Here is an 18,026-nt window from a genome sequence, read left to right as displayed (position 1 = left end):
GTGCCTTGTGAACAGATACATTTGTTTTACTAAGATCATAATAGTTTTGACATTCAGATTTAAATAATAGTGACTACAGTCATCATATTGTTCTAGCCAGTGCACCATGACTGGAATATCAAAGGCCGTGGTATGCAGTATCCTGTCTGTGAGACAGTAGACATGTAGAATGGTCTTTATTAAAAAAAAAAAAAAATTAGAAATGCATGTGTGTGATTTTACCATGTGTAGAAAATATGATCTAGATGTCTTTCTGACCAGGGGTGAGACGTAGCCCAGTGGTAAAGTGCTCGCTTGATGCACAGTCAGTTTGGGATCGATCCCCATCAGTGGGCCCATTGGGCTATTTCTCACTCCAGCCAGTGCACCATGACTGGTACATCAAAGGCCGTGGTATGCACTATCCTGTCTGTGGGATGGTGCATATAAAAGATCGCTTGCTACTAATGGAAAAATGTAGCGGGTTTCCTTTCTAAGACTATATGTAAAAATTACCAAATGTTTGATATCCAATAGCCGATGATTAATAAATCAATGAGCTTCAGTGGTGTCATTAAACAAAAACAACAACAACAACAACAGTTATCATATGATACTGTTTAGAACTAAATCTCAGCCTGCTGTTTTCAGTGCAAAGAGTGATTAGTTCATTGTGTGGAGCGGTACGTAGCCCAGTGGTAAAGTGCTCACTTGATGTGTGGTCAGTTTAGGATCGATCCCCATCAGTGACCCTATTTGGCTATTTTTCATTCCAACCAGTGCTCCACAACTGGTGTAACAAAGGTTGTGGTATGTGCTATCCTGTCTGTGGGATGGTACATATAAAAAATCCCTTGCTGGTAATCGAAAAGATTAGTCCATGAAGTGGCGACAGCAGGTTTCCTCTCTATATATCTATGTGGTCCTTAACCATATCTCTGACACCATATAACCGTAAATAAAATGTGTTGAGTGTGTCGTTAAATAAAATAAAAATTTTTTTAAAAGTTCATTGTGTTGATATTGTTTGAGGACAGCGTACATGTAAATAAGGAGCATGCATCTAGATCTACCTATATTCACATAATGCATTTAGCAGAGATATGGGGCTGGACATAGCACAGTGGTAAAAGTGCTCACTTGACGTACAGTCGGTTTGGGATCGATCCCCGTCAGTGGGCCAGTGCATCACGACTGGTACATCAAAGGCCATGGGACCGGCCTCGGTGGCATCGTGGCAGGCCATCAGTCTACAGGCTGGTAGGTACTGGGTTCGGATCCCAGTCGAGGCATGGGATTTTTTAATCCAGATAAACTGACTCCAAACCCTGAGTGAGTGCTCCGCAAGGCTCAATGGGTAGGTGTAAACCACTTGCACTGACCAGTGATCCATAACTGGTTCAACAAAGGCCATGGTTTGTGCTATCCTGCCTGTGGGAAGCGCAAATCAAAGATCCCTTGCTGCCAATCGGAAGAGTAGCCCATGTAGTGGCGACAGCGGGTTTCCTCTCAAAATCTGTGTGGTCCTTAACCATATGTCTGACGCCATATAACCGTAAATAAAATGTGTTGAGTGCGTCGTTAAATAAAACACTTCTTTCTTTCAAAGGCCATAGTATGTACTATCCCGTCTGTTGGGATGGTGCATATAAAAGATTCCTTGTTACTAATGGAAAAATGTAGCAGGTCTCCCCTCTAAGACGATATGTCAAAATTTGTTTGACAGCCAATAATAAATATGCTCTAGTGGTGTCGTTAAACAAAACAAATTTAAACTTTAGCAGAGGTATAGAATGTTAGATGTGTTAATACTGTATGTAAGTATTATCAAAATAATCATTCCTTTTAAAAGTCTATTTACTAGTGTACATAGATGAAGCAGTTCAATTACTTTGTATCATGGCAGACTTCAAAATAAAAGGCACTTTATAAATCTATCAACTGCCTGCTCTTTGCCTGAATGACCTTTTGGGAGATTTGTTTGAGACAGGGGAAATTAATCAGTATCCAATTGATTCCTACCGGCCTCAGTGGTGTCGTGGTTAAGCCATCGAACATAATGCTGATAGGTACAGGATTTGCAGCCTGGTACCAGCTCCCACCCTGAGCGACTACACCCTCTTTTCTCTCACTAACTACTAACTACTAACAACTAACAACAGGTGTGTGCCCAGGACAGCATGCCTGAACCTTAATTGGATACAAGCATGAAAATATGTTGAAATGAAATGAAAATTGATTCCTCTATATTAATACAAGATAAATACATGTAGGCAAAACTAACCTGTAACCAACTTTGTTTTTATTGCTGGAATGGTCTTTATTTTTTATATATATACTTTTTTGCAATTAGAAATGCATGTGTGTGATTTCACCATGTGTAGAAAATATGATCTAGAAGTCTTTCTGACCATGGAACATTTGTAGTTATAAGTTTAAAAATCATTTTAGAAACTCCAGTTTGAAGAAGAAGAAGGAAACATTTTATTTACGGTTATATGGTGTCAGACATATGGTTAAGGACCACACAAATATTGAGAGCGGAAACCCACTGTCGCCACTTCATGGGCTACTCTTTTCAATTAGCAGCAAGGGATCTTTTATATGCACAATCCCACAGACAGGGTGGTACATACCACCCACTTTGATATACCAATTGTGGTGCACTGGCTGGAACGAGAAATAGCCCATGGGCCCACTGACAGGGATCGATCCTAGACCGACCGCGCATTGAGTGAGCACTTTACCACTGGGCTACATCCTGCCCTCCTCCAATTTGAAATGTAGTGAAGCCAATCTAAACTGTTCTGTACAAATATTTAAAAATGGACGGAGAAAAATGTCCAGTTTTGAGGTAATTTTGATTTACAGAAGGACCTGTTTTAGAGCAGTTTCAATGTGCATGTACTACAAACAATAGGTCTGCATTTCTTTATTTTTCAGTCGAACTGCATTTGCATTGAGGGCTACTTTGGTAATGGGACATACTGCAGACCAACTAACAGCTGCATTGAAGACAATGGTGGCTGTCATATGAAGGTACATGTACACATGCTTAAACATTAACCTGCTTGATGCAGTGTTTCTTAAAACAAATTTAAGACTAATTAACAATCAATACACATCACCGAGGTGGGGTCGGGGTTGGAAATGTGAACATAGCATACACTCACCACACACAACTCTCCCCAACCCCCATCCACCCCACTCAGTCAGTGATTGTTTTGGGGTGGGTTTGCAGTTTCATGCTTTAAAAACAATACACACACACCACACACAACTCTCCTAAAACCCCCACCGCCACACCCTGTCGGTGATTGATTTTGTTTTGGGGGGTGGGGGGGGGGTGCAGTTTCATGCTTTAAAAACATTAATACACACATCACCCACAACTCTCCCCCACCCCCACCCACCCCACCCCACCCTGTCTGTGATTGTTTTTTGTGGGTTTTGCAATTTCATGTTTAAAAAACATTAATACACACACCACACACAACTCTCCCACGCACACCACACCCTGTCAGTGATTATTTTTTGTAGGGTTTGCAGTTTCATGTTTTAAAACATTAAATATCAGCTACAAAATTTATTAATTCTTAATTAACATGAATGAATCCTGGTCACAAATTCCTGGTAATGCGTATGTCGTACCAAACTGAAATGAAATTTGACAGTTACTAACTATAGCAGTTTGAACCATGAAAATGTTCATATCCATAAGGTATATGATATTTCTAGTAAATGTTTACAGTTGAAAAGTGTTTCTACAAAACTTATTTATGTCCAAAATTAGGAAATTGCTTATTTGATATACATTGCAAGATCACATACAGAGTGCTTATCCCAAAATGGATTAAATCCTCTTGTATGGTAAATATAAATCAGTGACATATACATGACCTTATAATTGTTGGAAAGATGAAATACAGTTTTTCTCCAATTGACTTGTCATGGACTTAACAACACTTTTAAATTTTTAGGATTTTGGTAGATCTATGGTTTGTATTTCTGTCATGCCAATGCTAAAGATGCTTATGTTACAGATAAATTGAAATGTGCATGCAGAGTATTTTGTAATAAATAAATATAAATATTCTCGTTACTTTAACTGGCCTTGGTGGTGTCGTGGTTAAGCCATCAGACATAAGGTTGGTAGGTACTGGGTTCGCAGCCAAGTACTGACTCGTACCCAGAGCGAGTTTGAACAACTCAGTAGGTATGTTAAAGCCCGTTACACTGACTTCTCTCTCACTATAACAACTTGCCATTAACCCACTGTCCTGGACAGACAGAGCCCAGACAGCTGAGGTACATACTCAGGACAGCATGCTTAAACTGTAATTGGATAAAAGCACAAAATAAGTATAGATGGATAAATAAATGAATCAAAATATTTTGTAATAAATAAAAATAAATATTCTCTTTACTTTCCCAGGCTTTATGTATTCCGGATGGCCCAGGGGACAACAACTGTTCCTGTTTGTCGGGTTACGAAGGCGATGGTTATTCCTGCTACTCCAGCATCGGCCAGGAAGTCTCGGACAACCCATCTCTCTCAGAGCTGGCAGGGCTTCTCAAGGTAACAGTCTGGGATCGATCCCCGTCGGTGGACCCATTGGGCTATTTCTCGATCCAGCCAGTGCTCCACGACTGGTGTAACAAAGGCCGTGGTATGTACTATCCTGTCTGTGGGATGGTGCATATAAAAGATCCTTGCTGCTAATCGAAAAGAGTAGCCCATGAACTGATGACAGCAGGTTTCCTCTCTCAATATCTGTGTGATCCTTAACCATATGTCTGATGTCATATAACCGTAAATAAAATATGTCGAGCTAGTGCGTCGTTAAATAAAACATTTCTTTCTTTCTCAAGGTAAAACCATTTTCAAAACCGCAGTCTTGTCAAGTGTTGATCCAGCAGGTTACCTGGGGTGGGTTGGGGTGGGGCAGCACACTCCCTTCAAATTCAGAACTGCCCCCAAAATATAATACTTAATGAATGCGGTAATGTACATAATCAGATTGTGTTGTTCTAGCTGGATGGTTATAAATTAATATCTTGGTTGAATGGGTGTTTCGGGGACAGATTGTGTTGATCCAGCAGGTTACCTGGGGGGTGGGGATGGGGGGTGCACTCCCTTCAAATTCAGAACTGCTCCCACAGTATAATACTTAATGAATGCGGTAATGTACATAATCAGATTGTGTTGTTCTAGCTGGATGGTTATAAATTAATATCTTGGTTGAATGGGTGTTTCGGGGACAGATTGTGTTGATCCAGCAGGTTACCTGGGGGGTGGGGATGGGGGGTGCACTCCCTTCAAATTCAGAACTGCTCCCACAGTATAATACTTAATGAATGCAGTAATGTACATAATCAGATTGTGTTGTTCTAGCTGGATGCATGGTTATAATATCTTGGTTGAATGGGTGTTTCGGGAAAAGATTGTGACATATATAATGTATGTCAGTGTAATTTTGAACACTGTGGAGGTAATTTTAGTTGTATCGTGGAAGTCTCGGACAACCCATCTCTCTCAGAGCTGGCAGGGCTTCTCAAGGTAACAGTCTGGGATCGATCCCCGTCGGTGGACCCATTGGGCTATTTCTCGATCCAGCCAGTGCTCCACGACTGGTGTAACAAAGGCCGTGGTATGTACTATCCTGTCTGTGGGATGGTGCATATAAAAGATCCTTGCTGCTAATCGAAAAGAGTAGCCCATGAACTGATGACAGCAGGTTTCCTCTCTCAATATCTGTGTGATCCTTAACCATATGTCTGATGTCATATAACCGTAAATAAAATATGTCGAGCTAGTGCGTCGTTAAATAAAACATTTCTTTCTTTCTCAAGGTAAAACCATTTTCAAAACCGCAGTCTTGTCAAGTGTTGATCCAGCAGGTTACCTGGGGTGGGTGGGGGGGGGGCAGCACACTCCCTTCAAATTCAGAACTGCCCCCAAAATATAATACTTAATGAATGCGGTAATGTACATAATCAGATTGTGTTGTTCTAGCTGGATGGTTATAAATTAATATCTTGGTTGAATGGGTGTTTCGGGGACAGATTGTGTTGATCCAGCAGGTTACCTGGGGGGTGGGGATGGGGGGTGCACTCCCTTCAAATTCAGAACTGCTCCCACAGTATAATACTTAATGAATGCGGTAATGTACATAATCAGATTGTGTTGTTCTAGCTGGATGGTTATAAATTAATATCTTGGTTGAATGGGTGTTTCGGGGACAGATTGTGTTGATCCAGCAGGTTACCTGGGGGGTGGGGATGGGGGGTGCACTCCCTTCAAATTCAGAACTGCTCCCACAGTATAATACTTAATGAATGCAGTAATGTACATAATCAGATTGTGTTGTTCTAGCTGGATGCATGGTTATAATATCTTGGTTGAATGGGTGTTTCGGGAAAAGATTGTGACATATATAATGTATGTCAGTGTAATTTTGAACACTGTGGAGGTAATTTTAGTTGTATCGTTCCTAGAAAAATCCTGCATGCATGCCAACATATTTATGTATTTCATTATTTATGAAGATTGTTAACTTTTTTTATTTTAGTAATATGCAAATCATCAATTTACTGTTAATCACTTTTTACAAACTAGATCACATTCATTTGCAGTTTATGTGAAATTGATACTTTATAACAAAATGCTATTGTAACTGTGAAATAAAATCTTATGTACTTGACGGTTACGTATACCATTTGCAGGGTAGTTAGAAAAATCAATTTTTTTTAATCTTACTTACTGTTTCTTCCCCCTCCCCCTCCGATTGTTTGGAGAAATATATGTATTGTAGAAATTCCTAAAGTACTCTATGTAGAAGTTTAACTGTCCATGCACCTGGCCTGGGTGTACATATTATACAAGTTCTTAAAGTACATTATATAATAGTTTTAAACTACATTTACTTGGTCTTAATATATTGACCCCTGCGCGTGCTGTAACCTCACTGTGGTGCAGGGGTGTAACATTCTCTTTGAGAATGGCCAATACAGCACAAATTGAAGTTTAGAGTAAAATTCGGTGTCCGTAAAATTCTGTGATATTTGTATTTGTATTTTTGGCACAGTTCTTTACACTGTTTTTGTTTAAACCTTGAATTTTTATATTGATGTTGATCATCACTTTATTTATTTGCATTACCATAGTTTGACACCCAATAGCCGATGTATTTTTCGTGCTGGGGTGTCGTTAAAACATTCATTCATTCATTCATTCATTCATTAATATATTGAACAAGTTCTTAAAGGAGACCGGACACCAAAAGACATGTAGTGTATAATGGATTAAGTTAGCGTCAAAGACCGCATTACTCTAACGCCCGGCTCGCTGCGAGGCACCGGTCAGCTGTGCGTCTTAGGTTTGGGGTAAAAACAGAAGTGGGCGGGATTATGCATAGATCTGAATGAAAGTGAGGCAATACGTCATCGATGAGAGTTACCAAGCAATATCGGTACACGTGTTGTGCCTTTTAGTCGTCTTCTTTTCTTTCTTTTTTTTGTCTCCAGGTTTATCGGAAATTTAATTTACAAGATAATTAGTGTTATTATATGCTGTCGACGTAATTATATGATGGTTGACTGCACAGTGTTTAACTGCAACAGTAACAGCAATGCATCACAAGAAACGGCCAACATCATGGTTTCGATTTCCAAAAAAACGAAAGTTGTTTTTAAATATGGACGCATTATTGTCGTCGAACGGGCTTTACACCAACTAAATACAGCAGGTTATGGTACATTTACAATGTGAAAATTAAAACAAGTATGTACTTAAGATATACATTAAATAAAGTTATTGCAATTTGTTCACATACGAATATTTAAACTTCACATTTATTTACCTATAATTACCAAATTAATTTTCACCGACAGCCCATAACGACTCCATACTAACGTCTCTTGATCTAGTTGGTTTGTTAACCTTATAACAAAACACCTTCAAAACGTGAATTATTACGTTAGTTAACAATGTTTATCGTCAGTTCAGTATATTGTCAATAAAATTAAAATGCTAACACTTTGGCAGGAACAACATATGTACTGTGGCCAGAAGGAATGATGGTTAATTAGTTTTAAAGTTAATGTTGATTATTAAAGCATAATAAAATTGTACTTTTCAATGCTTTCTGTATGTCATATTAAAAATACTCTATTCCAAATAATTATTTTAATACCTACCCTGGGTTTCTGCCAGAGGTTGCGGAGAGTAAACTTACATGTATGTATTAAAAAATCTCAGAAATTTATGTATATATATATAATGTTTAATTTTTGCGATAGATTATAGTAACATAATTGCTGTTTAAAATGTATAAAAGAGCATGAAATAAAATGTTCAATAAAAAAACCCATTTCAAACCTATAACCACCCAATATACTCCTTTGAATATATTTAGTTTTTACAGGCCCGTAGGAATGACTTGGGGGGGGGGTGGGGGGTGGCACTGACGGACCGGGCATAAACTCTACATCAGATTTTGGTTACAATGGCAAAAATTAATGTGATAAAGAAAAGCTCACAAGTTGGGGGCACACACCCCCATTCCACCCCACCCCCCACCCCCCCATTCCACCCCACCCCCCACCCCCCACCCCCCCAGTTCCTACGGGCCTGTTTTATTACGTACCCTCAAATTACAATTAATACAATTAATCACTTTTGGCATCTAGCAACTTAAAGCAAAATTAACAATAGTTACCACATGGAATAAGCATCATATATTATTTTGTTTTACCTGTAATATATTTTCATCAGGACGTCCTTCTTGCTCCATGAATGATTAAAGAAAATAACACTGGATATATTGTAATTATTTTTATTTTATTCCAATATATAACAAATGTGTTTTATGTCAGTATGTAGAGCAAATTACCTGAAACAGTTGGTTTGAAATCATGATTACAAAATCCTAAAGATAAAAGGAACTGGTTCCTAACCTCACCCTAGAACGATATTTGAAGTGTGTGTGTGTGTGTGTGTGGGGGGGGGGGGGGATACAGTCTCTGGTGAGGGATACAAACTAGATTTTTATCATCTTTATTTATGCAAAGTAGTGAAAATTTAAAACATACATTTTCATTCTAGAGTTTGTGATGGAGAACAAGCCCCTAGGCCCATCCCTCCCCAGTTCCTACGGGCCTGTTGTATTTTATATTAATAAATGCAAAGACCACATAATAATATTGTCGATAAGACATATTAGTTGTAAAGTGATTGTCAGTATGTGGCAACAGTATAATATTTTCCAACATTTCTGTGTTTCTGTACCCGGCTGTGGACAGTTTCGGCAGACTGGTAACGCATTTTTTTAATAATTAAAAATACACTGTTTAACCAAACACATTAAAACTTGGAGGGTAACTAGTTAAGATAACAAAGTTTTTTGTTAAATTATTATATCTTGCTTTGGTGAGGAGGGGACGCTTTTTGCAAATTTGCGAAATCGGCCTATGGAATATCCACTGACATGTCATATTTACATCTATGCTGAACAAGATTTATGATGAAATATTATTAAATTTTATGTGCTTTTCTTCTAATTAGGTCCATTTGCTTCAGTTTACATTAAAAATGTCATACATTTTTTTTTTTTAATTGTTTTAAAAAATGCTTGTATGCTAGTCTATGACCGTGTGGCTTCCTCGTCTTCGTTGGCAGTTGATTCATCCAAATTTTCATCTAAGACAACATTTCCAGGATTAGGGACAAAGTCTCTGATAAGTGGTTCAAACTGATATGGTTTGATGCCATTAGCACAAGCTGGACACAATTCTTCGTCACTCGAATCGCTAAGTTCGTCCATGCTGCTTTGTAGTTTTTCAGTTTTCCACTCATCGATGACATCATGGGTCTAGCTCATCAATTGTCGACAGTTTCCGGCAAACATCGGAGATCGGCAAAAAAAATACCCAACCAAGACTGGCACGCTTAACTTAGTCAATAAGGGGAGCGCGGTAGTTGCGTGTTGTGGTTTATGACGGCAAACATTTCATTACGCCGTATATATGGTTTGGTGTCCGGTCTCCTTTAAGAACTTTATATAGCTGTAGCTAGGATTTTTTGTTGGGGGGAGGGGGGCAACTGAGTAGTTAATAGTCTAAAACTCCTTAAATGGTTAAGAAAAGAATTTTCTTTAATTTTTTCCAGATTTGTTTTGGTGGGGGGGGGACTGCACCCCTTGCATGCCCCCCACCCCCCAATTACTACAGCCTTGTTAACTGTGTATAGCCTTTTTGTATTATAGATGTTCTTAAAGTATACTAGATTGACTCTCCATTTGTATAGTATAACAGTCTTTAAATTATATTATATGTACAGTGTCAAGCAGTAGTTTAACAATCTACACCTATTTGGGCTTGGTGTATTATACAAGATCTTAAAGTACCAGTAGTAGTTTTAACTGTATATATTTACTGGTCCTATGAATTATAGACATGCTCTATATCATATACTGATGAAAGGAAAAAGGGAACAAAGTAGTAACAGCAAATATTGACGGCAACTACAGTGTTTCTGCCAGAAAGAAATGTTTGGGTATGGCGCTATGGAATTGAATGCAACCACAGTCAACAGGGGGTATGGGGGGCCTCCCCCACAAAGAAAATGAGTTACATTTAGGATTAAGGTTAAGAAAATCATATAATAATGATAAGAGTCATTAATTTTGTTAAAATGTTAACTTAAAAATACAAATTTGTGTATGGCGCCATACCCGTTTTATCCTCTGGCAGAAACCCTGAACTAAAATTCTCATACACGGTGTTAGAAAGTTAACCTATTTACTGACATTCAACCCCACATTATTGACATTCAGTCCAACATTATATCTTCATATTTTAAAGGGACATTCCTGAGTTTTCTGCATTGTAAGATGTTTCTGACTAATAAAATATTTCTACAATCAAACTTACAGATTAAATGTATTTTCTTGTTTAGAATATCAGTGTCTATACATTCAATGTGTTTCTGGTCATCTTAATATTTGTAAGAAGCCCAAACTGGATTTTGTCTTCAAATAATTTCATACATACGAAAAAAAAATATTTTAGGAAATAAAATGAAATTTAACCTAGTACAAATATTAGAGCGATCAGAAACATGTTTAATATACAGCCACTAATATTATAGGGTGTATACTACCAAATCAAATCCCATAGACGACAATACTAACATATGTGGCTAAAACTCCTACTTGCAGTGTATCAATCAACATAAACACCACGGATATAAATACTACCACCCCTCACACTTAAAGTGAATCAGAAAAAATTGGGGGTCAAGCTGCTTGTTTCTGAGATAATGGGTAGAGTCTATGACTACCCTAGTTCCGCACAAAATTTGAGTACTTTTTTTTACAGGTACCCCATACATGTTTCAAGCACAAGGCTACTTGACACATTGGTACTAGATGAAATAAAATTGCATTTTATTTTTACCCAGATGAAACTATTATTTTTTACAACCAACACACTCACATTTATAACCAATCACAGGACTTGTGCTGTTCACTTCTCTATCAAAAGTTGGGTGCACCTCCAACTTTGACCCAGCCGGAAGTTATTTGGTTTAGTACTACCTTTATGCAGAAAAATAGATTTGATATATACATGTAATTACAATCGTTAAAAAGTCTCTGCTAGTCGATAACATCTTAAAAATTGCAGAAAACTCAGGAATGTCCCTTTAACTATACACTAGTAACAAAGTAAATTTGATCTAAAATGTCAAAGTGTTCGCTTATTTCTTTCTATCAGTATAGTTTAATTGTTCTCGTGCTGGGCCTAACTGTATCAATCATGGCTGTTCCTGAAGTATTCCATTTAATAGTTTATTTTAACATTGTACTTGACTTACACGCGGCTTGGGCAGTAATATAAAATAATAAATGCACCACTGCCACCAGTTTTTCAATAACTGTAAATTGGTGGAACCGGAAAAGAGAGATTTGGGAAATGATAACCAGACCTGCCTCAAGCTTGGCGTCAGGTTAATAAAGAATCATTATGTACTAGCTGTAAATTGGATAATATTAAGATATGTTTTTTTATCCCCACCAATATATGAACCTTAGTGCACATTGGCAGATCCAGAGGGGTGTCACACACAGGGGTCCCATGACCCTACCCCTTCCCCACCCATTTCAAGTGCCAGTTTTAAGGATTTAAAACAAAAATCATAATCTAACATGTATAACACATAAAATGTATCACTGAGCATCTTTATTTTAAAAATTTACAGCGAGCATTACACAATCCCCCCCCCCCCGAACCCCCCCCCCCACAGATCTCGCTCCCTTTGGGATTTTGGCTAATTTGCCTTCAACAAATTTATTATGTCAATTTTAGAATGTTGTGAACACCCCCCCCCCCCTTACAAAATCTTGGATCTGCTCCTTGTGCATATTCAAGACATTTAAAAAACTGTGAACAACTTTTAATATCTGCAATGAAAGGGGGGCGGGACATAGCCCAGTGGTAAGGTGCTTGCTCGATGATGCACAGTCAGTTTGGGATCGATCCCCGTCAGTGGGCCCATTGGGCTGTTTTTCGTTCCAGCCAGTGCACCACGACTGGTATATCAAAGGCTGTGGTATGTACTACCCTGTCTGTGGGATGGTGCATATAAAAGATCCCTAGCTGCTAATCAAAACGAGTAGCCTATGAAGTGGCGACACCGGGTTTCCTCTCCCAGTATCTGTGTGGTCCTTAACCATATGTCTAACACCATATATAACCATAAATAAAATTCACTGAGTGTGTTGTTAAATAAAATAAAAAATTCTGCAATGAAAATAATGTATACTTATAAATTTCATGACTTAAAGCCTGCAGCATATTAGAGTTATCAGCTAAGCAAAACATTACATGAGACTCTTTACACAGCTGTTATCTCATAGACTATTCACCGCACAAGGGGCAGAATTTAGCTCAGTCGGTTGAGTGCTTGCATGAGGAAACACCTTGGTGAATCCATTCAGCTGATTGGGTTTTTTCTCGTTCCAACCAGTGCACCACAACTGGACAAAGGTCGTGGTATGTGTTTTTCTGTCTGTGGCAAAGTGTATATAAAAGATCCCTTGCTGCATTAGTGGGTTTCCTATCTAAGAGTATATGCTAGAATTACGAAATGTTTGACATCCAATAGCTGATGATTAATTAATCAATGTGCTCCAGTGGTGTCGTTTAAAAAAAAAAAAACAAAAAACATCCTGACCATGTGATGCAGAAATATTAAGCAAAATCGCCCACACACGAGAGCTAATGTATCAGCTGAGCAAAAAGTCTCAAGTAACCAATTTTAAGTGTCGTTGGCCTAAGGTTAAGAATAAATGATGCAAAATTTATATCTATCACACTTTATTTTATTTATTTTTGTATTGTTATTTTTTTTATTATTATTTTTTTATTATTGTCCCCAGAACATAGATTCACTTTATAGTATACTGCATAGTAAATGTGTTGAAGAACTTACATGTTTCTATACCACTATGGTTTCAGGCATGTCCATCCCGGAATGGCTCTGGACAGCCTAGTGATCTGACCCAGGACAGGGTTGAAGAAATTGTATTTGAAAGAATAATGTGTTAAGATGAGTACTCCAACCCAGAGTGTGTTTTAACAGTTAAACTGACTCCAACCCAGAGTGTGTTTTAACAGTTAAACTGACTCCAACCCAGAGTGTGTTTTAACAGTTAAACTGACTCCAACCCAGAGTGTGTTTTAACAGTTAAACTGACAGCTCTTAAAAGCACAGACCCTAGTTTCAACCCCCACGAAAATGGACACTAAGTATGGTTATTCCACAAACCTTAACACATTTGGATAAAGTTACGTTAGAGTAAAACAAGAGTCTGCTTGTCTTGTTAACCATAACTTCTCTTTAAAAAATATAAAAAATGCAGTCCGTGATACAACTGTATTAGAAACACCAGGATGACCAGAAACACTATGGATGTACAGAAACACCAGGATGACCAGAAACACTATGGATGTACAGAAACACTATGGATGTACAGAAACACCAGGATGACCAGAAATACTATGGATGTACAGAAACACCAGGATGACCAGAAACACTATGGATGTACAGAAACACCAGGATGACCAGAAACACTATGGATGTACAGAAACACCAGGATGACCAGAAACACCAGGATGACCAGAAACACCAGGATGACCAGAAACACTATGGATGTACAGAAACACCAGGATGACCAGAAACACTATGGATGTACAGAAACACCAGGATGACCAGAAACACTATGGATGTACAGAAACACCAGGATGACCAGAAACACTATGGATGTACAGAAACACCAGGATGACCAGAAACACTATGGATGACCAGAAACACCAGGATGACCAGAAACACTATGGATGACCAGAAACACCAGGATGACCAGAAACACTATGGATGACCAGAAACACCAGGATGACCAGAAACACTATGGATGACCAGAAACACCAGGATGACCAGAAACACTATGGATGTACAGACATTAATAATCTAAACAATAAAATCTTAAGTATAATGTTTTTAATTATCAAAAATTATTCTATTAGTGAAAAATATGCTGTAGTGTTTAAAAAACTAGGGTCTGTCACTGTAAATTACAGAGTATTGTAGGTTATAACATGAACATAAAGGCAATAAGACATTTATGGAACTTGCTGGGAATGTTTCCATTTTCTGAGCAAGAGCCACGGGAATAATGTAATTCTCAGAGGAGTTCTATAAATATTTCATAAAGAACTTGTGCAAGTGTGATTAGTTTTTATTATTCACAAACTGTAAATAACACACAGACTTTATTATATAACATTTAGTGAAATAACTTAAAATATCAGTGAAATAAAAGATCCCTTGCTGTTAATTGAAAAGAGTAGCCCATGAATATCTGTATGGTCCTTAACCATATGTCATATAACCATAAATAAAATGTGTTGAGTGTGTCATTAAATAAAACATTTTCTTCCTCCCTCCCTCCCTCTCTCTCTCTCTCTCTCTCTCTCTCTCTCTCTCTCTCTCTCTCTCTCTCTCTCTCTCTCTCTCTCTCTCTCTCTCTCTCTCTCTCTCTCTCTCTCCCTCTCTCTCTCTCTCTCTCTCTCTCTCCCTCTCTCCTTTCTCTCTCTCTCTCTCTCTCTCTCTCTCTCTCTCTCTCTCTCTCTCTCTCTCTCTCTCTCTCTCTCCCTCCCTCCCTCCCTCCCTCCCTCCCTCCCTCCCTCTCTCTCTCCTCTCTCTCTCTCTCTCTCTCTCTCTCTCTCTCTCTCTCTCTCTGTCTCCCTCCATCTCTCTCTCTCTCCCTCCCTCCCTCCCCTCCCCTCCCTCCCTCCCTCCCTCCCCCTCCCTCTCTCTCTCCCTCTCTCTCTCTCTCTCTCTCTCTCTCTCTCTCTCTCTCTCTCTCTCTCTCTCTCTCTCCCTCGCCCTCTCCCTATCCATCTCCCTCTCCTTCTCCCTCTCTCTCCTCTCCCTCTCTCTCTCTGTGTGTGGGATTTAGTTCAGTCAATTGAGTGCTCGCTTGAGGAGCTTGCATTGCAGGATCAAACCTCAGTTAATCCATTGAACTGATTTTTTTTCTATTTCCAACCAGTGCACCACAACTGGACAAAGGCCGTGGTATTTGTTTTCTGTAGGAAAGTGCATATAAATGATCTCTTGCTACATTAGAAAAAATGTAACGGGTTTCCTCTGATGACTACGTGTCAGAATTATCAAATGTTTGACATCCAATAAGCAATTAATCAATGTGCTCTAGTGGTGTCATTAAACAAAACAAACAGTTTCTTTTTCTTTGTCTCTTCTGTTAATCTGTATCATCCCTATTTTTTTTTTTCAACATCATCATCATCATATCTCCCTCCCTCTCTCTATCTGTCTCTCTCTCTCTCTGTCCCTCTGTCTCTTGCTCTATCCCTCTGTCTCTCTCACCCTTTCTCTCATTTTCTCTGTTTCTCTATGTCTCTCTCTCCCACTCTTTCCCCCTCTCTCTCTATTTCCCCTCTTTCTCTCCCTATCTTTTTCTCACTCTCTCTTGTCTCTCCCTGATTTCTTCCAATCTCCCTATTCTCACCCTGCCTCTCACTTTGTCTCGTATTGACTGATGTATCAATTATTAAGTGCTTTAGTTAGAGCAAATCTGTGCACTTCTTGGCTAATTTCGGGTCTTGACCTCTCTATTAGACTGCAAATTGTTTCCGGATGGCTCGTGGCGAGATGTCACATTAAGGACAAAATAACCACGATTGCCTGTCACTGAAAGCCACCATGAACCAACTCGGTGCAGATTACTTAGTAAATATCACAGAGAAATGAAATCCCAATTAAAGCTGCATTAGCCGGCACTTTGATCATACAAAAAACCCTTTAAATATAGGGATTATTTCCACCTTTATGTAAGTTAATTAAATGTCTCCAGGTAGCAGTTCACCTCTCTTGAAATCTAGAAAACATATTTTGATGTTGTCGTGGGTAAACAGAATCAAGATATATGTAAGGCAGCTCATACATTGGCATCACAAAATTGGTCTAATTAGAAATTATATAGTGAATGTCCTTTAATTCATGTCACAGTGGAAACAAGTTTCACTATGAATGAAAGCTACATGTATTCATGACAATACATTAAATTTTATACTTTTAATATTCTTTATGTATTAGTTATGATCTATTGCAAAAATTAACTCTAGTAGCAGATAAGAAATATAATGTAAATATAAAGTAACTTTAAAGCCAGAATTATATCTTACATGTCCTGCACTTGACTTGTATAAGAGAGATATAGCATGTATCAGAATGGGTGGGGCTGGTTTAGCAGTGGATGAGGGGAGATATAGCACGTATCAGAATGGGTGGGGCTGGTTTAGCAGTGGATGAGGGGAGATATAGCACGTATCGGAATGGGTGGGGCTGGTTTAGCAGTGGATGAGGGGAGATATAGCACGTATCGGAATGGGTGGGGCTGGTTTAGCAGTGGATGAGGGGAGATATAGCACGTATCAGAATGGGTGGGGCTGGTTTAGCAGTGGATGAGGGGAGATATAGCACGTATCAGAATGGGTGGGGCTGGTTTAGCAGTGGATGAGGGGAGATATAGCACGTATCAGAATGGGTGGGGCTGGTTTAGCAGTGGATGAGGGGAGATATAGCACGTATCAGAATGGGTGGGGCTGGTTTAGCAGTGGATGAGGGGAGATATAGCACGTATCAGAATGGGTGGGGCTGGTTTAGCAGTGGATGAGGGGAGATATAGCACGTATCAGAATGGGTGGGGCTGGTTTAGCAGTGGATGAGGGGAGATATAGCACGTATCAGAATGGGTGGGGCTGGTTTAGCAGTGGATGAGGGGAGATATAGCACGTATCAGAATGGGTGGGGCTGGTTTAGCAGTGGATGAGGGGAGATATAGCACGTATCAGAATGGGTGGGGCTGGTTTAGCAGTGGATGAGGGGAGATATAGCACGTATCAGAATGGGTGGGGCTGGTTTAGCAGTGGATGAGGGGAGATATAGCACGTATCAGAATGGGTGGGGCTGGTTTAGCAGTGGATGAGGGGAGATATAGCACGTATCAGAATGGGTGGGGCTGGTTTAGCAGTGGATGAGGGGAGATATAGCACGTATCAGAATGGGTGGGGCTGGTTTAGCAGTGGATGAGGGGAGATATAGCACGTATCAGAATGGGTGGGGCTGGTTTAGCAGTGGATGAGGGGAGATATAGCACGTATCAGAATGGGTGGGGCTGGTTTAGCAGTGGATGAGGGGAGATATAGCACGTATCAGAATGGGTGGGGCTGGTTTAGCAGTGGATGAGGGGAGATATAGCACGTATCAGAATGGGTGGGGCTGGTTTAGCAGTGGATGAGGGGAGATATAGCACGTATCAGAATGGGTGGGGCTGGTTTAGCAGTGGATGAGGGGAGATATAGCACGTATCAGAATGGGTGGGGCTGGTTTAGCAGTGGATGAGGGGAGATATAGCACGTATCAGAATGGGTGGGGCTGGTTTAGCAGTGGATGAGGGGAGATA

The 18,026-nt window shown here is 39.4% G+C and overlaps 1 protein-coding gene across 1 annotated transcript in view; it reads left to right on the top strand.

Annotated features, from left to right (window-relative positions):
* LOC121368841 (stabilin-2-like) overlaps positions 1-18,026 on the top strand; it is a 138,038-nt gene that overhangs the window by 87,668 nt on the left and 32,344 nt on the right. Inside the window, exons 21-22 of the mRNA XM_041493589.1 lie at positions 2,923-3,018; positions 4,415-4,558. Coding sequence (XP_041349523.1) covers positions 2,923-3,018; positions 4,415-4,558 — 240 coding nt within the window. The remainder of the gene's footprint in view (positions 1-2,922; positions 3,019-4,414; positions 4,559-18,026) is intronic.

This window comes from Gigantopelta aegis, chromosome 3, assembly GCF_016097555.1.
Source record: "Gigantopelta aegis isolate Gae_Host chromosome 3, Gae_host_genome, whole genome shotgun sequence".
NCBI lineage: Eukaryota > Metazoa > Mollusca > Gastropoda > Neomphalida > Peltospiridae > Gigantopelta > Gigantopelta aegis.
The sequence above is the reverse complement of the archived record's forward strand: the minus strand, read 5'-3'. Positions and strand labels throughout refer to the sequence as shown.